The sequence below is a fragment of the Tachysurus vachellii genome, chromosome 4 (genome assembly GCF_030014155.1).
Source record: "Tachysurus vachellii isolate PV-2020 chromosome 4, HZAU_Pvac_v1, whole genome shotgun sequence".
Taxonomy (NCBI): Eukaryota; Metazoa; Chordata; class Actinopteri; order Siluriformes; family Bagridae; genus Tachysurus; species Tachysurus vachellii.
The window spans coordinates 29314752-29336909 of NC_083463.1; the positions used below are offsets into that span (position 1 = coordinate 29314752).

The 22158-nt window shown below is 36.4% G+C and overlaps 3 protein-coding genes across 4 annotated transcripts; 1 reads left to right on the forward strand and 2 right to left on the reverse strand.

The window, feature by feature from the left end:
• Window positions 1–893: 893 nt before the first annotated feature.
• lgals2b (lectin, galactoside-binding, soluble, 2b) lies at window positions 894–5389 on the reverse strand. The gene is made up of 4 exons (XM_060868798.1): window positions 5310–5389; window positions 4403–4482; window positions 2916–3084; window positions 894–1266 (listed from the first exon to the last, which is right to left on the reverse strand). Exons 1-4 carry the CDS (start codon window positions 5310–5312, stop codon window positions 1120–1122), a joined length of 399 nt encoding a protein of 132 aa, XP_060724781.1. The 5' UTR covers window positions 5313–5389; the 3' UTR covers window positions 894–1119.
• A 1928-nt stretch (window positions 5390–7317) lies between these two features.
• LOC132844044 (galectin-1-like) lies at window positions 7318–10876 on the reverse strand. Its single transcript, XM_060867202.1, has 4 exons — window positions 10788–10876; window positions 9317–9396; window positions 8598–8766; window positions 7318–7554 (listed from the first exon to the last, which is right to left on the reverse strand). The coding sequence occupies exons 1-4, from the start codon at window positions 10788–10790 to the stop codon at window positions 7408–7410; spliced, it is 399 nt and encodes a 132-aa protein (XP_060723185.1). The 5' UTR covers window positions 10791–10876; the 3' UTR covers window positions 7318–7407.
• Window positions 10877–11767: 891 nt separating this feature from the next.
• kynu (kynureninase) lies at window positions 11768–20975 on the forward strand. Of its 2 annotated transcripts, none has more exons than XM_060868800.1 (14): window positions 11768–11842; window positions 12971–13146; window positions 13268–13388; window positions 14131–14213; window positions 14860–14921; window positions 15011–15082; window positions 15191–15265; window positions 15456–15602; window positions 16496–16594; window positions 18139–18212; window positions 18345–18397; window positions 18573–18658; window positions 19089–19319; window positions 20564–20975. In XM_060868800.1, the coding sequence occupies exons 2-14, from the start codon at window positions 12978–12980 to the stop codon at window positions 20687–20689; spliced, it is 1398 nt and encodes a 465-aa protein (XP_060724783.1). In that variant the 5' UTR covers window positions 11768–11842; window positions 12971–12977; the 3' UTR covers window positions 20690–20975. The 2 variants fall into 2 exon arrangements, with proteins under 2 accessions (XP_060724783.1, XP_060724782.1); XM_060868799.1 differs by lacking the exon at window positions 11768–11842 and adding an exon at window positions 11888–12014.
• The last annotated feature ends 1183 nt before the right edge of the window (window positions 20976–22158 follow it).

The following is a 22158-nucleotide window of genomic DNA, read 5'->3' on the forward strand; positions in this document are numbered from 1 at the left end:
TTCCAAATTGGGATATGCGAAGAAAGAATATTACAGTGCTAAAATGTATATGTGACAATAATAATGGTTTCTATTCCACATTTTAGACAGGAATTTCCACTAGATTTTGGAGTGTGGCTGTAAGGATTCACTAATTCGGGCACAAGAGCATCAACAAGGTCAGTCACCGAAATTGGGAAACAAGACTTAAGGCACAGTCGTTGTTCCAGTTCATCCCAAAGGTGTTCAATGGGATTGAGGTCAGAGCTTGTTACAGCCTACTCATTTGCAATCTTGCCAAACCATGTCTCCATGAGAACAGGATTGCGTCTCGTAGTTCCAGTGAAGGGAATTTGTAATGCTGTAGCATACAGTGACATCCTGGAGCATTGTGGACATCCAATTTTGTAAGATGAAGAGCAACATATCGGTGTTATGGTATTATGTAGGCATTAAAACATCACACATACAGTAAGAAGAGACTTGGATGTGCCACACGGGTATATTGTACACAGGTATTCACATATGATTATGTAAATTTTCTGGGCTCCCCTGCAAGTGATCATAATTATCCATGTGTGGTTCATGACCTCAAGATTTTTCTTAAGTGGAAGGTTTTATGTCTATAGTTTTTTCATAGCATCTAAGGCACCACCTTTAAATACTTTCCTACTAAACCCCAAATAATAAGGAGATATAAAATGTGGACTGGAGACTTGAATCGCCTTTCTTCTGTAATCTTAATGGTAATCTTCAAAACAATGTATATTTTAACTGTAATCTTCAAAACAATGTATATTTTATGTGCTAGTTAATGCTAATGCTAAAGTTCATGGTTCGTTGATGTCAACTAATACGTTAAATAATGACAGTTAAATAATGGCAACTTTAGAAGAAGAAATCAGACGACAACACTTTGTGTGGGTTTTTATTAATAAATGTTTGTGGTATCCTATTAGACACACTATTAGATTGCTTTCTTTACCACAGTTCAGGTCAACTGGAACTTACATCATACAAGGTTTCTCAGTGACCCTAAACCCACAAGACATTGTGACAAAGGCCTGGGTGAAGAAGATATCTTCTGGCCCACTGGAATGGTTGGATGTTCTTCCATGAGTGAAATCACTGCAGAACACTTTATTTTATCTTGATGCTCAGAACCTTGACATCACCTTGCACGTCAAAATGCTTGAAGGCGTCATCGCCGAAGCGATTAGGGAAGCTCGTCATTGTGCCATTAGGGAGTTTGATATAGAATTGTTCATTGTTGAAGCTAAACACCACCTGGTAGAGAGACAGACAAAGACAGATTCCGATGTTGCTACAAAATGGTCAAAGACAATTTTTCTAAAGCAAACAATTCTTGTTGTCCATTAACTTCTGTCATCAAGAGCAGTAAGATAACCTCATCAAACACAGTAATGACCTCAACATTACATCTGCATGGGTTTCTGGTTTCCTCTATCCTATGGTTTCCAGAAACCTCCTGGTAGGTAGATTACTGTAGCTATGCTAAATTGTCCCTAGGTGTGTATGAGTGTGTGAATGTGTGTGTACACATTCAGGGTGTGGTTGTTGTTTTTGACTCTGGATCCCTGACCAAGAAGGGGTCCACAAGTAAAACTGGAGCATAAATTAGACATAAATAGATTGTTTGTAAATTGTAAACATTTTCATCCTAAATAAAAGATTACATTTATTGAATTGATGTGAATGATTTGATCTGAAATGGATTGTAAGCTTTATGCCCTCAGACCTCACAGTATGCAATCAGAATTGATTTCCAGGTTCAGATTATCTTATGAGCATTACAGAAATATTCAAATATCTATGAATGAGTTTAGTAGCATATAGAATTTAATCAGAATAGCTGGTTTGGATCGTCGTAATCCGGTTACTACTATAGAGTGCACCGAACATGAGTTCATGGTTTATTTCATGTCATAAATATCTCACAGAAAAAAGAGAAGTGGTTATAAAAGTACATCGAGCAAGGTCTTGCTATATGAAACGTGTCTTGTTTGACATCACAGATAAGAAAAGCAGTAAAAAACTAACTGAGCGCTTCAAATAATCATAGACTTTACCAACATTTGCTCATTAGTAGGGATGAGCGAGTACAGCATTATCTGTATCTGTATCCGTATCTGTTAACCATATGAATTATCTGTATCTGTATCCGTACTCGGAGTGGGTGGGGCCTAACCCGGAAGTAGGCGGGGCTTGTCTTGAAATGGGCGGGGATTTAACCAGTAATAATTAATTTGTAATATTTATAACACTAGCTTACTACCTTTATGTTTTTATGAAATACAGCAAAAACGTGTAAGACATTCAGTGTCTGGTTACTGGTTAGAGAGAGCTGAAGGTTTAAAAAAGAAAAAAAATCTCCGACAGGCAGAGGCGCAATGCGAGTCGCATTCTACCAAGCAAGCACCACGTCTGAACGAACCCACGTTTACCAGAACTCTACTGGTTAGTAAGTACGTATTATTAACGTTACAACCCGAAGTAAAAAGCTGAAGAAACCCTAAACGTTAACGGTAAAGACCCGCGAACCCGAGTGACTGAGGGAGAGACAGAGAGCTGTTCTGTGTGTGACTGTGAGTGAGCAGAGCGAGACACAGCAACACAATACATGTGTATGTGTGTAGGGGAGGGGCGCTGTGACTAGCCTATCACAGAACGCTGACACAATCAGCTACCCAATGATGATTTTCATTCAATCCGAGCACAGATATTGACTCGTATAATACTCGTACTCGGCAGAAGTGCTTTATCCGTACCGGATACTCGTTTCAGCCGAGTATCCGGCTCATCTCTACTCATTTGTAGATATTTCTCGTATAAGCATATAATCATTTCATGTATGTATGATGTGTTGTGTTTAATTTTATATAACATATTTCATAAATTTGAAATGCTTCATTCACCTTGAAGCTCTCGCCCTGGTCAAAGGGGAAGCTGTGTTCCTTCACCTCTTCGCCCCATCCCCCTTGGTTGGAGTTAAACACAATGACCTTGCTGTCGCCGTGGTAGTTAAAGCGGGGGTTGAAGTGGAGGGCGATGTTATCAGGGTCATGACCGATATTGATGGAGAATCTGCACAGAGATGTTTGTTCTTTATCAAAGATTTCATCTTAGATGAGTAAATGTGTCAGTGTTTGAATAGTGATACTAAAGTTGAACGTTCAACATAGATAGATGATAGATAGATAGATAGATAGATAGATAGATAGATAGATAGATAGATAGATAGATAGATAGATAGATAGATGTGCATTTAATGTTAAATAATAATAAAAAAGAAATACATAACTCTTAATCTGTAACTCGCTGGCCAATCTTTCTCTCATTTTCAGGGTTGCCAGGTCTCTGATAATTGTACAACTACATTCAAAATCAGCCAAAGACTTGAAAGTAGCCCATCAATTTTGGGTAGTTGAATAGAAAAAAAGGAGAGAAACACTTTTTTCTCTCTCTCTTTTACTTTTTGGCCCATTACAGATATAATTTTCTCCACCAGCAACCTCATATCACAAACATCCCTATTATCTCGAGCGTAAAAGCTGCAGCTGTCTAATGCAGTGGTATTAGTGCTTCCTCACTCACTCTCACTCATTTTCTATCGCTTATCCGAACTACCTCGGGTCACGGGGAGCCTGTGCCTATCTCAGGCGTCATCGGGCATCAAGGCAGGATACACCCTGGACGGAGTGCCAACCCATCGCAGGGAACACACACACACGTCATTGACTCACGCAATCACACACTACGGACAATTTTCCAGAAATGCCAATCAACCTACCATGCATGTCTTTGGACCGGGGAGGAAACCAGAGTACCCGGAGGAAACCCCCGAGGCACAGGGAGAACATGGAAACTCCACACACACAAGGCGGAGGCGGGAATCGAACCCCCAACCCTGGAGGTGTGAGGCGAACGTGCTAACCTTAGTGCTTCCTAATATGCATATTATTCCACATGCTTCCATGTTTTTAAAAACTATGTAGTCTTTCATTATGAAAAAAAAATGTTAATTTTTAATTTAACTTAATTTAATGTTAAAAGAAGCCGAAGATTTATTACGTTTAGTTTGTTACACCTCACATCATATCAGTAATATTTATGATCGATCGCTTACTTTCCTCATGACAAACTTTTTGTTCTTGTCCTTTTCGATCTGATTCATCGTGATTAGATTGTTGCAATACATAACCTCATTTCATTTAGTATCACTTACTATAATTGTTTTATTTCTAAATGTGTTGAATACATCATGAGAATGATGCATAAGGTGTTGCGATAGATAGATAGATAGATAGATAGATAGATAGATAGATAGATAGATAGATAGATAGATAGATAGATAGATAGATAAGACAGAATAACTCATTGATTTAATGTTAGGTGCACTTACAAAGTACAATCAGATTTGGGTTTGCCAGAGATGGTCAGCTCCTGACCAGCCTTGAAGGTCATGTCCTTAACAGTGAACACCTACACAGGTATAAGCATGAAAACGAGAGTGTAAAAAATGAGCAGCTCGTTTTTAATACAATGCAAAAGATCACAAACGATGTACAGTAACGACATGGTCAAAAAGTTAACATGATATTCTGTATTACTTCAGGATGGTGGGGAAGAGCATAAAAAGATAACTGTGCTGTTACTAGGTGTTTCTGGAACGGTTTATTGAGTGTGTGATATAGGGTCAGTGGTGAGACAGGACACTGGGTTATCTGTATCCTGCCAAGCCCAGCGTTAATGATCGACATAAATTACTGCATGGAGTCAGGTGACTTTACAGAGAACAGGAAGACGTGCTGTTCAAACACTGAACTGATAACATTTAATTTTGATATCACAAGATCTATTGTGTATGTGAATGGAAAAAAAAAATAAAAAAAATACCTAAAAATATCTCATAAATATATATTTTTTAAATTAAAGTATGATTATTTTGTTTAATCAGTATCCGTCTGATACTTTTACATTTTTTATTTTTTTTTTGTTTGTTTTTTAACCACACCTCGGTCATAGTCCTGTCTCAGATCCATGTTCTTTCTCTAATTCAGCTCACATCTGCTTATCATGATTAAAATAGATTCTGCATTCTGAACTACACAATGATATAACATTCTTCTGACTCAATGCTTTAAAAGATTTACATTCAGTATAACCCTATGAACACCTGAGGTCATATGGGAAAAATATTTCTACACCATTCGCTATTATTACAAAGCTAAAAACTCCAACGTTAATAATTCTGATTTTATTTTAAGAAACCTTGAATTACTGATAAGAGGTTTGCTGCATCTACTTACCATCTTGTCGCCGATGTGCTGAGGGTTTCAACAGAGAACGTTGTAAACTTGTAACTGTCCTTTGTATATAATGCTATGACAAACCTAGAGGTGTGAGCAAGTCAGCTTTCATCCAATGGGAACACAGGGAAAGAGACAGTCTAGCCTTAATGAGCACCATGTAACACAAGTCTTGATAGGAAAAGAAATGAATTATTAAAATTGATATCAACCTGTGAATATTTATAAAATGACTGGAACATTGTTAAAGTAACGTTTATGAGCTGTTATGTGTCAAAATCAGTTTTCACTAATAGACAAAGTCATTTTTTTCCCAGTTATGATGCACATTACGGTCATTTCTTTTCTTCAGACATTTGTATTTAGAACTATTTTCGGCGGAGGCAGAGATCTGTCCAAATACAATAGAGAAAAAATAGGATAAAGATTACAGGTGGCATGTAGGATTTCAATAAGTCAAAGAACAAATAATCAGTAAAGACCAACTATAGTACCTAGTATTATTGTTCTAGTTAAAGCCATATATATATATATTAGTTGTGCTATACTCCAAAAGGGAATTTTCCAACAGGCATGACATACAAGTAAACCTAACTGGATAAACAGATCCAAACACAGCCTCAGAATTACCTTTTGGCTCGCTGATTATGGATTAAGCAGAATCCTTTCTGATTGGCCGACAATCAGTTTAAACTTAATTCAGTTCAATTCAATTTTTTTGTATAGCGCTTTTAACAGTTCACATTGTCTCATAGCAGCTTCACAGACAAAAAGTTTTATATTAAGTTATTATTTATCTCTAACATCTATCTCTATCCCTAATGAGCAAGCTTGAGGTGACGGTGGTGATGAAAATCTCCCTGAGATGATATGAGGAAGAAACCTTGAGAGGAACCAGACTCAGAAGGGAACCTCGTCCGCATTTGGGTGATGCTGGACAGGAAATAATGTCAATGTAAATTATGTCCTTTCTACAACAGTTTGTAGTTGCGCAATCAAGAGCTCCTGAGGAATCATGGGTCAGCGCAAACTCTGAGATCACCATAGACCCAACATTAATTCCTTCCTAAAGTCTGATAAAGACCTGACCATACAGCTGACTGATACAACAATGGTTAAAAGAAGGCTCCATCCACAGCAATCCCATGAGTCACTTGTTGACCATGCAGATCAAACCCCGGCAGGGTGACCACCGGGTGACGAGACTCCAAACAGAGGTAGGATCTCAGACAATGACACCGGCGATTCATCCAGCGAGAAAAATAAATAAATAAAAAAAAACAGTATGTCCTTTAGGATCTTGGTCTTCCCAGTAACCATCCCAGTAAATGGTTCTTCGAAGAGTCTTATTGACATACACTTTAAAAAATAAAGCTTCCTAAATGTTTCTTTGTCAGGGTGGGTGTATAGTTATATGAAGAACTTTTATCATCAATGGAAGGGTTAGTTTTAGGGTTAATGGAAAGAAAATATCTGTTTAATGATTTACTGAGAGGTCTTTGGGGAACCCAAAATAGTTTTCCTGTCTCCATCTAGTGTTCGAGATGAGACACTGCAATTTTATTGTGTTTGAATATATTGATGAATTTAAATAACTAAAAAAAAATTATTAGACGACCATTATAAAAATAATACATTGGCATGAATTCATTTGATTACTTTTAAAGGAATAAAGCTGTAAATTCAATTATCTAGTTAGTCTAATTATAATACTGAAATATATTATTATTATTATAATTATAATTATAATTAGAATTATTATAATTATAATTATTATTATTATTATTATTATTATTATTATTATTATTATTTATTATTTATTATTTATTTATTTATTTATTTATTTATTATAATTTTTTATTATTAAGACAATCAAAATTACACATTTTAAAATTGAAATATTTATTTCAAGTCCATTCAAGGTTATAAAAATATGAATAAGAAAAACAATCACTCCACACACATACAGAAATGGTATAATAATATTAATGAAATAGAGCTTGCTCGGTTTAAATCGTATAATTTGATCATTTATTGAATAATTATTTATCATTTAATGCATGTCTTTATGAGAGTGATCGGAGTGGTCTGGACCATGTCAACTCATCTTGATGCTGCTTATTATGACATCACCTTCCACAAAGAGGTGTTCAAAGCTGTCGTCTCCAAACCGGTTTGGGAAGCTCATCATTTTGCCATCGGGGAGTTTAATATGAAACTGCTCATTGCTGAAGTTAATCACCACCTGTTTAGGGGGAAGTGAGAATGAGCACTTTATTATGAACATCTGTACACCTACACTATTCATTTAGCTAATTAACCAATCATGTGTCAGCAGTGCAATGCATAAACATGCACACACACGTATGCACACACACACAAATACAGACATGCATGCATACACACAAATATACACACACAAATACAGACATACATTTATATATACACACAAATGCATATATACAAACACGCAAGGTCAAGTTCACGTCAAACATCAGAAAGGAGAAAAAACATGATCTCAGTTATTTTAAGCGTGGCATGATTGATGGTAAAGAGCTGGTTTGAGTATTTTACATAATTGCTGATCTCCTGAGATTTTCGCATACAACAAAAAAAAAAACATCCAGTAAGCAGCAGCTTTATAGACAAAGGTGCCTTATCAATGAGAGAAGTCAATGGAGAATGGACAGACTTCTTGTTGGACCTGAGAAGAAAGGCTACAGTAACTCAGATAATCACTCTTTACAATGGTGGTGAGCAGAAAAGCATCTCGCAACATGTCGAGCATTGAAGTGGATGGATTACAGCTGCAGAAGAGCACAGTGAGTTTCCCTTCTGTTACCAACAAACAGAAAGCTGAGGTTAGTGGTAGTGGGATAAATCTGAATCTCAGGAGGTTGTTGTGAGAGCGATGGGAGGCACAGCCCGGTATTTGTATAATGTTCCTAATAAAGTGCTTAGTGAATTTACATATATGGGAACTAACCTGAGCTACAAAATTAATTAGAACTATAAATGGGTTTAAAAAAAAGTATGGCAAATTTTTTATAAGTAAGAAAGTGTTTTATTTATTATTAGTTAATGTATGAAATTACATGCCAACAAATGAAGGGGATTTTATGGCTCAATAAATTAAACTGTCAGACAGAACATAACTCCAAGGTCTTAAATATGAAAAGCCTTCAAGAAACTCAACAGAATCTTAACTAACATTAGAAATGGTTGAATAACTAGTGATAATCAAGAAAAAAGGAACTATAAGGAGAAATATAAATGTAAATACATCACCTTGAAGGCCTCATTATGATGAAATGAAAAGCTGTGCTCTTTCAGTTCCTTCCCCCAACCGCCTCGGTTAGAGTTACACACGATGGTGTTGCGGTCCTTTTTGTACTTAAAACGGGGATTAAAGTGCAAAGCCAGGGAGTCCTTGTCGTGTCCGATATTGATGGAAAAGCTGAGGACAGACGGAGAAGATTGACGAGCGGATAAACATCACCAGATTTTGTCAGGAATTAGGATATGAATACAAAGCATAGTAAAAGTAGCAGTTGTTCATCAACGTTCTCTTTTCTTCCGTTGAAAAGAAAGGATAACTTAAGAATAGACTGATTGATACAGCTAAATCTCCTGCCTTTTGTATGGTATTTATATTCGTGAGGTAATATTATGCTGGCTAGCTACATGTAGCCACTAGCGAAGCATTAGATCCTTCGACAGAGCTTTTGCGTCTTAAACACTTTCTAATTTCTATCACAACTGCTACGTACTCAAGAAACAGCCATTTATATCTACCTGGCTAATCTATGCTAAGTTGTTTACAGTAATCTATGCTAAGTTGTTTACAGTATGTTATTGGCTTTATATGCTTCTGCAGTTTGTGCTAACTTGTGTATAGCTCGTCATTGTATACGCATCAACTCTAAGGTGTTCCTTTTTAATGTTGATACTGAGTACATTTTGTTATCTTGAATATGTGGAATGAAATTGATGTTGCTAACACTTACGAATCACAGCCAGAGTTCACCTTGCCAGCAATAGTCAGGTCTTGGCCAGCAGTAAAGCCCAAATCATCAACAGTCAACACCTTTGGAGGAGTAAGTACAGGTTTAAGTGTGTTTAAGTGGAGAGACACTGATTTACAGCTCATTTGTACAGTATGTGATGCAGAACTAAAATGGACAATTTATTAAATGTAAAATGTCATGCTTTTTGTTAATGATTAAAAGGGTATGCAAATCAGATGAACGCAGCCAAACATAAGTGTTGAACTTTTCCACATTTAGTTCTGTTATAATTGACCTAATCGGAATTTTATATCATAATTCTCTCACTCATCTTCTACCGCTTATCCGAACTACCTCGGGTCACAGGGAGCCTGTGCCTATCTCAGGTGTCATCGGGCATCAAGGCAGGATACACCCCGGACGGAGTGCCAACCCATCGCAGGGCACACACACTCTCATTCACTCACGCAATCACACACTACGGACAATTTTCCAGAGATGCCAATCAATCTACCTTGCATGTCTTTGGACCGGGGGAGGAAACCCCCGAGGCACGGGGAGAACATGTAAACTCCACACACACAAGGTGGAGGCGGGAATCGAACCCCCAACCCTGGAGGTATGAGGCGAACGTGCTAACCACTAAGCCACCGTGCCCTCTAATCACAATTCATAAATATTTTATTTCTACTGACTTACATGACAGGAAATGCACATAGATAAGACTCCATTCAACTATTCACCTCTGTTATACCAAGCCCAATGTTAATGATTGGCAAAATATTTATAATGTCGCATTTGGTGCCACGGTGTCCAAGAGAGGAAACTGGCCATATATTTTATAGGAGGTTAGGGCGTTCCCAGAATTTACACTACCTTGTTAAATAAAAAAATTCCAAAAATGGAAATAATTAAATAAATAAAAGATTTGGTAAATAGTGATAAGTAAGAAGAGGCTGGAGGTGTTATGTTCACTTACAACAAGAGTTACATTTTTTATACTTTTTTCATATTACATTTTGTAAATTTTTTTGTTATCAGGGTTCATGACCACTAAAAAACCCTTAATAAATAACGTTTTTATTTATATTATTTTATTTTATTTTATCATAAATCATAGTGACAAATTATTATTAAAAAAAAAAAAAAAATATATATATATATATATATATATATATATATATATATATATATATATATATATATATATATATTTAGCATTAAAAAATCAAACAATATTACAATATTTTAGCACAAATATTTGAATCTGAATTTTTTTACTTGTTTTATTATTAAATTTTGACTTGACTTGTCTTCACCAGTAAAATGTACATTAATTAAATTGTATTTAAGTTATATTCCATTATATCAATTAATCCATTGTTATTTAAGAATATAAAAATCTGGATGTCTCTAACACAGTAGAATGATAGAATAGTGGTTAAAAGTTAAAGTAAGGTGTATTACTCACCATCTTTCCCTTAAGGCGTTGGGAGATGAAAACATTTGCACACACTAAAACCCTTCCCTTAAAAATGAAACATGGGTGTGATCGGCTCATTCCCAGACCAATAGGAGTACAGGGAAAGAAGTAAATCTTACAATTTTATACAAGGAACATTTTATTACTTGGGAAGTCAGTTTATAAAAAAAAAATGAGATGGTTTATGAAAACACGCTTGAAGATTTACCATATAATAAATACATATTCATAAAAATATTATTTTGTTTCTTAGCAAATGGATTTAAATTTATTATTCAAAAAAATACAAATACAAATACAAAAAAATAGTTTTTTTCACAATATTGCCTCAACACTAAAATAAATTCTTATATAATGAATAATTAATACAAATAAAACACTGTATAATTTAGCAGCAGGAGTACAATTAGACTAAATAGACAATATTATTGAACATATACAAGATTAAAGTTTGAGTGTAATTGATGATTAGAATTGGTAGCCAAAAAAAAAAGAATTTAATATAATTTTAATATTTTAAGTTCTGGGAAGATTTGTGGTTGTAAAACTTAACATTACCAGAATATTACCAACCTAAATAAACAGTAGGTTCTCTAAAGTTTTTTAATCTATATTTTTGGTTCTAACCGTAAGCTAGTAATACTTGATAATATTTAAAGGATCGTTCTGCAAACATAAAAACGTTTTCTGCAAACATAAAAAGAACGTTCTGCTTCTGTAAAGAAATCTTTTCTTACTAAACTTAAAAACAAACCTTATGAATGCATGTAATTGTTAGCTGAGGTACTGTGTGTTCTGATATGTACTGTATTATACAGTAATACTATTATATAAGAAAAATAAAGAAATTGAAGCTTTTGGGGGAATTTGCACTGCATTCACTATATTTCATATTATGGACTTCACATAGACCTGACTGTCAATCATTAGCTTGTCTTATGATATCTACACACAGAGTGAAAGGTCACATTCAGAAAAACACCATCCGGTCTATACAGCGTTCATATCTTTTGAGGAACATTTGGGGAATTTTCTACACTAAGGTAAGTGCATTCCTTAGGGTTAAAGTACATGATATGGTACTGTAAAGATGTGTGGAAGCTTGTCGTGAGAGTTAAGGTCTGGTGTGGGAATTTGGATTTGAAGCAAAATTACTATTTAATTAATCTATTGGAATGTACTTTAATATTCATCAAGAACACATAGCATTAACATGTAAGATTATAATATAATTGGTCTTTTTTTTTAATGAAAACCAAAATAAATAAAAATAAGGACAGGGTGATTATGACGACAGTGAAAATTTGCATTTATTGTAAAGATATTTGGTCTCGGGTTGTATTTAAACATGATTTAGATTTGTGACGAGCGTTTTTTCACCATCTGCAAAATTTTAATTTTTTTTTTCTCAAATATTTAAATATTGATTGTAAACAAGACAAAATCGCAAAAGGCTTAAAGCAAGGCTTTGTGTCATTTTCCACATTTGGTGGAAGCGATGTCTCAAATGTTTAGAAAATTGGAATCCTGGGGTTTTTGCTCATACTCTGTGAGACGTACTGATCCGTGAAGCCCTAGGATGTAATGCTACCACCACCATGTTTCACAGACCACGGCAGACTCAAATTGATGTGTAAATACTGTATACTGTAAATACTTTTTGAACTTATCCTTAAAAAATTCTGATGTGCCATTTTTAATAACATGTTTAAGTGTGCTGTGTGGGAAGTTCATGTTTGGGAAACAAACTTGATTGGTATTTGGATTGATGCTTACAGAAACAATGGTATTCGCTGTGTATAGAAATCAGGTGACACTACTGATGGCAACTAGTTATACTAATAATTTAGGGAATTCACAGACTACTTATACAACCATAAATTCAATTATTGTTATTTTTAAATCATTTTGCCCTTTTGCATTATAGGCTATTTGGAAAAAAGATCCAGTTCCAGGTTGCAATACTACAAAAAAACGTATAAAAGTGTAGCAGTACAGCCATTGTATTATTAGTGATATGAAAGGAAAAAAAAAATTGTTTATGAGTTTGGCTAAGACCATCATGTTATTCCAGAAAAACCTCTTCCTTATTTGCATTTTTGTTTTGCCTACTGTAAGTGTTAAGCTATTCCTTTGAAAAGGAATTCATTTCAATTCATTGCTGTGTACAGGTTATACATGGATCCTTTTGCAGCCAGCTCCCCACAAGAAGTTATCGAGAGGGTCTCTGAGAAGCTGGGATGTAGCATGACTTCCCGCGACGTGGCTGAATACTTCGATCGACATGACAAGCTACGGGATTTGCGTCAGGAATTCCTGGTTCCAAAAGTAGCCGATCTTCCTCAGTGTAATTTGGTGTATTTTTCCTTAAATAATATTCAAACCATTCCAATGCCAAACAATAGTAGTATGATGCAGTACATAATGGTGGACTAGTGACTATATATATATATTTTTGTTTCCTACAGCTGACCTGACACTTGTAGACGGCTCAGAAGAGTGTATTTACTTTGTAGGCAATTCTCTGGGACTACAACCCAAAAATGCCAAAAAATATATTGATGAGGAGTTGGAGAAATGGGCCAAAATGTAAGTTGTGTATCTATTTAGTGGTGATTCCATGCTTGCAGTGTCCTGAATGGCCAAACACTTTCTGAATAGCTAAATGAGAAATTTGTAAAAGGATGTACAGGGATGGGGGGCACGGTGGCTTAGTGGTTAGCACGTTCGCCTCACACCTCCAGGGTCGGGGTTCGATTCCCGCCTCCACCTTGTGTGTGTGGAGTTTGCATGTTCTCCCCGTGCCTCGGGGGTTTCCTCCGGGTACTCTGGTTTCCTCCCCTGGTCCAAAGACATGCATGGTAGGTTGATTGGCATCTCTGGAAAATTGTCCCTAGTGTGTGATTGCGTGAGTGAATGAGAGTGTGTGTGCCCTGCGATGGGTTGGCACTCCGTCCAGGGTGTATCCTGCCTTGATGCCCGATGACGCCTGAGATAGGCACAGGCTCCCCGTGACCCGAGGTAGTTCAGATAAGCGGTAGAAGATGAATGAATGAATGAATGAATGTACAGGGATGAGCAGAACTGTAAGGTGATTACAGGCAGTGAAGTATTAGTGAAACATCAAGGTCCTAGCGGTGTAGTGTAGAGTTCAGTAGGTTTACGGTTGTGGGGAAAAAACTGGCCCTGAAACTGTCGGTTCTGGTTCGGATGGTCCTGTATTTATTCTTGGATGAAAGGAAGTAGAATAGTTTGTGACTAGGGTGAAAGGGGTCTTTGATAAAAATCCTCCAACCTCTCGAATGAGATTAAAATGAATGCTTGTTCACAGGGGGGTCCATGGACATGTGTTGGGGTCGCGCCCTTGGGCCTGGGCCGAGAATAATCTGGAGGGTCTCATGGCAAAGGTTGTAGGTAATTAAACAACTGGTGGATTTATACTGTAAATCACCACTTGTAACCTGATTATGAGTCACTTAAACCTTAAACGTCAATCTCAAATGATTCAGTGAATCAATAAACCACTTGGTAGAGAAAATATTGTAAATTAATTAAAAATTAATTTACAATTTTAAAAATGTAAAATGTACCGAAGTGGTTTATTTTCTAAGAACTGCATGTTATGGAGTGTTTTATTTCTCTTATACTGTACTGTACAACAGCAGTTGTAGATGTTATGATTATGGAATATTTTAGAATTCTTTTATATTATTATCTTTAGATTTTTCTATATACATATTCATATATTTATATATTTATATATTCATAAATAAATAATTTAAAAAATAATTTATATTAATTAATTTAATAAAAATTAATTAATAAATATTAATTATTATATTATACAATAATACCATATACCATTATTTTAAATAAAAATATAGCTACGTTTAATATTGTAATAAATAAATAACAATTGTTAATAATAAGAAAATAAGAATAAGAAGAAAACATCTTGTGGTTCAGAGAAACTGAAGAAACTGTAGAGCAATGCTTCAGCTATTTTTATCGTGAGATATAGTGTGTGTGTGTGTGTGTGTGTGTGTGTGTGTAAAATAAGGTGCTAAACCAGAGGAAGTGGCCTTATTAAACGGTTTGACTGTCAATCTGCACCTTCTGATGGTAAGCATCTATATAAATCTATTCTCTGAAAAGAATCCAAACATTTTATTACTTTTATTTAATTAGTTCTGTGTTTTTATCCTTAACAGCTTTCATTTTACAAACCTACCGCAAAACGCCACAAAATCATTCTGGAGGCAAAGGCCTTTCCTTCTGACCATGTAAGCAGAACTGTCACTTCTGCACACTCTTCCTACTTACACATCATCCTTCTTTACCTTTTAATCATTCAGTAATCATAATTTTTTTTTTTGTTGCATGTTATACAGTATGCTGTGGAATCTCAAATACGCCTCAGAGGATTTGACCCTTGCGAGAGCATGGTCCTTCTTAATCCCCGAGCGGTAACTCTTTACCTCTTTCCTACACACATACACTCACTTAACTCTTATTACCAGACAACCAGACACCAAAAAATTGCCTTTTTTCGAATGTGTCCATGTTCAGTATTGAATGTCTCTCATGTCAGGCTCCACCTGTTGTACAGTGTATTTAAAGTACTAAAACTGAGATGCACTTCCTTGTCTGGTTCAGGGAGAGGAAACCCTGAGGACGGAGGACATTGTTTCCACGATCCAGCGAGAGGGAAACTCTGTTGCCGTGGTGATGCTGGGTGGAGTCCAGTACTACACTGGCCAGCTGTTTGATATGGAGGTCATAACTAAAGCAGGCCAGGCCCAGGTTAGATAACCCTTCTACATCATGGGTTGTGACGTTATACCAATTAGGATGTTAATGATTTTCTTAGTAACATTGCATCACAATTTGTCTTATTCCTATTATACCACAGCTTTTTTTCTGATGATGACTTTTTTAAATAAAGAATATACATTTTGTTGGTCACATCTACAACCATATAGAATATGATGTGCGTTGTTCAAATGGTTCATTCATTCATTCATTCATTCATTCATTCATTCATTCATTCATTTTCTACCGCTTATCCGAACTACCTCGGGTCACGGGGAGCCTGTGCCTATCTCAGGCTTCATCGGGCATCAAGGCAGGATACACCCTGGACGGAGTACCAACCCATCACAGGGCACACACACCCACTCTCATTCACTCACGCAATCACACACTACGGACAATTTTCCAGAGATGCCAATCAACCTACCATGCATGTCTTTGGACCGGTGGAGGAAACCGGAGTACACGGAGGAAACCCCCGAGGCACTGGGAGAACATGCAAACTCCACACACACAAGGTGGAGGCGGGAATCAAACCCCCAACCCTGGAGGTGTGAGGAGAACATGCTAACCACTAAGCCACCGTGCCCCCAAACTTTCATGTCATATAAATAGAATAAAATATAATAAAGAATAGAATTTACTGATATAGGTAGGAAAGCATTTCATTCTTTTTTATCCATTTATAGTTACATCTAATGTTCTGGAACATCCATTAAACAAGTTGGTACTTTTGTTATAAAAGCTGTCATGTTGTCATTCCTGCAGCTTTATGTTCTTAGTAACTCAGAAATAATGCACAAACTACATCATAAACATCCTGTAATGGGCTTTGAACTACAGTTCTAACAGCCTTGTGTGTGTGTGTGTGTGTGTGTGTTTAGGGTTGCTATGTAGGGTTCGACTGTGCACATGCGGTGGGTAATGCTGAGCTGCGACTACATGACTGGGGTGTCGACTTCGCCTGCTGGTGCACCTACAAAGTGAGTTTAGATCCAAAGATACTATGATACAGAAGATTAAAACAAATTACTTACTGTATCCTTGAGTAATTTATTTTTACTACAACATTTTCCAATAATATTTGTAATTTTTATCTTAACCTTTGGTTAAAGTATTAAGAATGAAAAAGAACCGACTACCCCACCTGGGTTACCCAGGAAAATAAGTTAAACCAAAAAAATGAATAATTAAACCAAAAAGAAATTACAATAACATGAAGGACCCTGCTGGTTTGGATGGGATTGAAGACAGACGTGACTTTCCAAAAAAATAGTACAAAAAAAAAAATAAAAAAATTTGCTCTTTAAAATACTTTAAAATATCATGTACAGTTTACCAATTAATTACCCACAATTGATAAGAAACTAGATTGGATCCACTTTTACAGAAGGGACAAGCCACACAACAAATCAGTGCATAAATGTTAAATAAAATAAATAAATGTTCACTCTGTTAAGCCTCAAAAATCAGTTCATCATCAGATAGTCGTAGGTGGATATATATAAGAGGACATACACTTATAGAAAACAAAGGAAACAAAAAAAAGGAATAAAGAATAATATAAGTCCAAACGTAACCGGTAAAGCCAGATTAATTTAAAAAAGCACCGAAGCTGCTTAACAGAGCAGAAATACAAAACTGGTTAATTCAATAAACTTGTACTAGGGATAAATATCCAACAATGCATTACTGACATGACATACAAATCAATGGGGCAGAACAACCTTTACAAACTCTCTGTAAATCAGCGGTTCACTGCTGACACGTCTGCACGGCCCAGACTGTAAATCAGTAATGAGTCAAGTTTATAAAACAGCTCTGAGAAATATACATAAAAAAACAAACAAAATAAAAGTGCAGAGAACAAAAACACAAAAACAGCAAACAGCAGTAAGCAGAACCGCAACTAACAAAACAGCAGCTAGCGATCTTTGGCCCTCCCCCCAAAAAGAACCCACAATAAAGTTTCTTACCCCACAAACGAGGTTAAACTATTATCACCATGCTACGCGACTGAAAACTAATAGAATAAAGCAGTGGACCTTTGACCTCCTTTGGCAGTGGACGTGTCTTCGGACCCGAAATCCACCCATCAAAATAAAGACAAACAATCCTAAAGATATTGCACTTATCACACTTGCATAATTTTTTATGTTTGTGTACTAATGAGTGCTGAACTCTATTACCCATAAGCCCCATTATATCATTTGACCATGTCACATGTCCTACTAATCACTCACAACTGTTTTTCCCCAACAGCATCTGTATTTAGTTAGTAATTTTTTTATATGTTATTAAATAAAGGATAGGGTTTTTGAGCCACAGCACTGTGAGGTTGTCACTGTTCGGCCCTTGAGCAAGGCCCCAACTCTCTGCTCCAGAGTTGCTGCATCATGGTTGACCCTCTGCTCTGACTCCATCTTCCTAAGCTGGGATATCTGAGGAAATGTATTTCACTGTGCTAAAATATATACTGTATGAGACAAATAATGTCATCTTCTTTTTCGTCTTGTGCTCTTCTCAGTACGTAAACTCTGGAGCTGGTGGCTTAGCCGGAGCATACATACACGAGAAACATGCATCCACGGTCAAACCGGCGTGAGAATCAAACATAACATATCTTTCATGTAAAAGAATAAAATGTGTGTGAGAGCCAAATCACTCATCCCCCTCTCTCTCTCTCTCTCTCTCTCTCTCTCTCTATCTTTTTTCTCTCTATGTCTCTTTTAGGCTCCTCGGTTGGTGGGGACATAAGTTGGACACTAGATTCCAGATGACCAATGGTATTAAAAATTTTGATTTGACAATTTAAAAGCTCACCAACATAAACATGAACAGCACAGTGCTTCCTCCTGGTGGTGAAAAATGCTTCCTCCTGGTGGTGAAAAATGGTAACTGCAATATAAGATTACTGACCGTGTCTCTCGTGTCTGTTCCATGGCATAACCATTTGTGCAGTGATGAGCCTGCAGCCTGGAATTAATGGATTCAGACTTTCAAATCAACCCATTTTACTGGTGTGTCCCCTACAGGCCAGTCTAGAGGTGAGGCGATACTCACTTTATATACTTATTACATACTGTATGTATTCACCGTTAGAAGAAAATTAATTTTCTGGTAATATAGTTGCATTTTTTTGGCCAGTTACACAAGGGAAATTTTTAACAATCGCACTATACAGTATCACACAGATGAGGATGGCTTCTCTTTAAGACTGATTACTAACAAACTTTCATCCTAATATCGTCTCAAGGAGATTTTTCATACACTTTATCATATTTTTTATTATTACGAACACTGGACCTGCAAGAAAAGATCTTAACAGATACATGTACCTTGATATATAATATCAACTGCTGCTTTTCCCCATCAAGCCTTAAATTTGACTAGAAATGCTTTAATATGTTGGTTAATTTTCAGAAAATGTTATGTGTCCTTTTATTACTCTAAAACATCACTCCTTTTCTTTATCAGATCTTTAACAAAACCACCATGAGTGACCTGAGGAAGAAGTCTATACTGTTGACTGGATATCTGGAGCACCTCCTGAAGCACTACTACAGCGAGGAAAAGTCGGAGCCACGGAAACCTCACGTCCGCGTCATTACGCCCAGCAACCCGGCAGAGAGAGGCTGCCAGCTCTCACTCTCATTCTCGGTTCCCATCAGATCCGTCTTTCAAGAGCTTGAGAAGAGAGGAGTCACAGTGAGTGGGGTTTAAATGGGAAATCTAGGTTTTATACAGTTAAAATTGCATTCTAAACCCTAATCGCTGAACGAGTCAAGTGTCCTAGGATGAATTATTTTTAGACTATTGTGGAACCAAGACTACTGAGGAGAAACACAGACTGGGGCTGATTTCTTTTTAGCTCAGATTGTAAAGCCAAAGTTATATCACCAGACACCAGACTTTAAAGATTTGCAGGAAATCTTCCAGTTTCTGCAACTGAATACTAAAACCATCCATGTTTAACATCCCATTTACAGAATTAATCCCTTCTTTGGGGTCAGAGCTCAGGGTCAGCCATGATACAGCACACCTAGAGCAGAGCGGGTTAAGGGCCTCGCTCAGGGGCCCAACAGTGGCAGCTTGGCAGTGCTGGGGCTTGAACCCTGATTTTCCAATCTGCAACCCAGAGCAAATCAAATTCTTTAGTGTCTACAGTACATGGACACCTGGTCAAGATGCGTTTGTCATTTCAACCATATACAGCTGGCACAGTACACAGTAAGATAAAACTGAGACAACAGAGAACAAATACACTACATAGACCTACATCGTACTTTAAAAAGTTGCAAAACAGGACAATTTTATTTTTTCAATGATAGTAAGCCTACCAATACCTCTGACTCTAAAAAAATCCCACATTCACCAGAAAGCGTGGTCAGGCTGCGAAGAAGGTGAGAGTGCAACTTAAACCCGAGCGGCAAAGAAAGTTCACGTAGCTTAAATATTAAACTGAGTGGACAAAAGGTTTTGATCAAACAACATGAGAGCGTAAGCTATATTTGATGTCATGTGCAGTAAATCTTTTATAAGCAGGCTAGAGATGTTCCAGTTAGCAGATGATTCTTTGTTGCTTTGTGCATGGCTGCATTGTCATGCTGGAACAGGCTTGGGCTCCTTAAAGGGAAGCTTTTGAATGCAAATCCATCCTATACAAATTTGTGCTTCAGACCTGTTGAAGAGCCACATATGGGTATGATGGTCAGGTTTTGTGTATGCTAGCATGCTAACTCACAAGAAAGAGCATGCTTAGCAGGAGCATGATTTCTTAACTCCTTGTAGCGTCTCCTAATTCCAGATAAAGTTTAAGCTACTTTTCTTGATGAAATGTTTGTTCTATGTGATGTAACATGTTGAATAGTTATGTCTAGACTTTACTATGCAAATATATACCGGAAATATACAATCTGTCAAAATGCGTACCTAATTCTCACTTTCTGCAGTGTGACATGAGGGAACCGGATGTGCTACGTGTAGCTCCTGTTCCGCTCTACAACTCCTTCGCTGACGTACATCGCTTCATCACTGTGCTCGGAGCAGCTCTGGAAGCCAGCAAACAAACCAGATAACGCTAATCTCTGACAATGCTCTCGGTGTCTGATCAGAGAGATGTTTCTCAACCTGCTAACATCAGTATTGATCCCTTAAAATTAGTCAGAGACCATTTAAAACATGGAAGTGAGTGAGATCCTGCTAATATTTGGGCTGAAGAATCTTTATCCACGGTCATTTCGTACCTCAAACCTACCTGATTTGCCAGATTCTGATATGATCCTGAGTTTGGCTCAAATTTGTTCAAATGATACAGAATATACAGTAAGTTGTACAACAAAATAAATAATAAAAAAAAGACTAAAGTTCTAAATTTGTAAAGCACTTACTTGAACTTAAAATACTTACGTTAAGTTGTTTTTATTAACGTTTCAATGGTTTAATATATATATATATATATATATATATATATATATATATATATATATATATATATATATATATAGCACTTTTAAGAAACCACAAGGTTTCTTCCTCATATCATCTCAGGAAGATATTTTCCACCATCACCAACATCACCTCAGGCTTGATCTTTAGGGATAGATGTTAGAGATAAACAGTAATTTAATTTTAAACCTTAACATTTTTCTTCTGTTTCTATACTCACTTTAAGCTGTTTTGAGACAATGTGAATTGTTAAGAGCACAATGCAAATAAAAAGAATTTAATTGAACTATACACTTTAAAATGTAATAAAATACAATAATAATAATAATAATAATAATAATAATAATAATAATAATAATAATAATAATAATAATAATAATAATAGGGGGGCACGGTGGCTTAGTGGTTAGCACGTTCGCCTCACACCTCCAGGGTTGGGGGTTCGAGTCCCGCCTCCGCCTTGTGTGTGTGGAGTTTGCATGTTCTCCCCGTGCCTCGGGGGTTTCCTCCGGGTACTCCGGTTTCCTCCCCTGGTCCAAAGACATGCATGGTAGGTTGATTGGCATCTCTGGAAAATTGTCCCTAGTGTGTGAGTGAATGAGAGTGTGTGTGTGTGTGTGTGTGTGTGTGTGTGCCCTGTGATGGGTTGGCACTCCGTCCAGGGTGTATCCTGCCTTGATGCCCGATGACGCCTGAGATAGGCACAGGCTCCCCATGACCCGAGGTAGTTCGGATATGTATATATATATATATATATATATATATATATATATATATATATATATATATATGTATATATATATATATATATATATATATATATATATATATATATATATATATATATATATATTATTATTAAAATATATATAATATATAATAATAATATATGCACACACATACAAAATCCTTTAGGTGTACTATGTTTAAACGTTAATTAAAAAATCAATCAAGCCACCATTCTATATGCGAGACTCCAGGAACCATGAACAGTTAGTCATCAACCTAAGGAAAATAAATATAATCCCTATGTAAATGATACATAATTATGCCTATAAAATGGCCTGCTCTTTGCAAATGAGCTATTGATATGCAGAGG

What these genes read in the sequence shown, in the direction of transcription:
- lgals2b (XM_060868798.1), bottom strand. An exon ending in CCCAAATCTGATTGTACTTT is followed by an intron (nt 3,085 to 4,402) that starts GTAAGTGCACCT and finishes ATCTCTGTGCAG; the next exon opens with ATTCTCCATCAATATCGGTC. An exon ending in ACCAGGGCGAGAGCTTCAAG is followed by an intron (nt 1,267 to 2,915) that starts GTGAATGAAGCA and finishes TCTCTCTACCAG; the next exon opens with GTGGTGTTTAGCTTCAACAA.
- LOC132844044 (XM_060867202.1), bottom strand. An exon ending in GTGAACTCTGGCTGTGATTC is followed by an intron (nt 8,767 to 9,316) that starts GTAAGTGTTAGC and finishes GTCTGTCCTCAG; the next exon opens with CTTTTCCATCAATATCGGAC. An exon ending in ATCATAATGAGGCCTTCAAG is followed by an intron (nt 7,555 to 8,597) that starts GTGATGTATTTA and finishes CCCCCTAAACAG; the next exon opens with GTGGTGATTAACTTCAGCAA.
- kynu (XM_060868799.1), top strand. An exon ending in TAGATTCCAGATGACCAATG is followed by an intron (nt 18,398 to 18,572) that starts GTATTAAAAATT and finishes CCATTTGTGCAG; the next exon opens with TGATGAGCCTGCAGCCTGGA. An exon ending in TTGAGAAGAGAGGAGTCACA is followed by an intron (nt 19,320 to 20,563) that starts GTGAGTGGGGTT and finishes CACTTTCTGCAG; the next exon opens with TGTGACATGAGGGAACCGGA.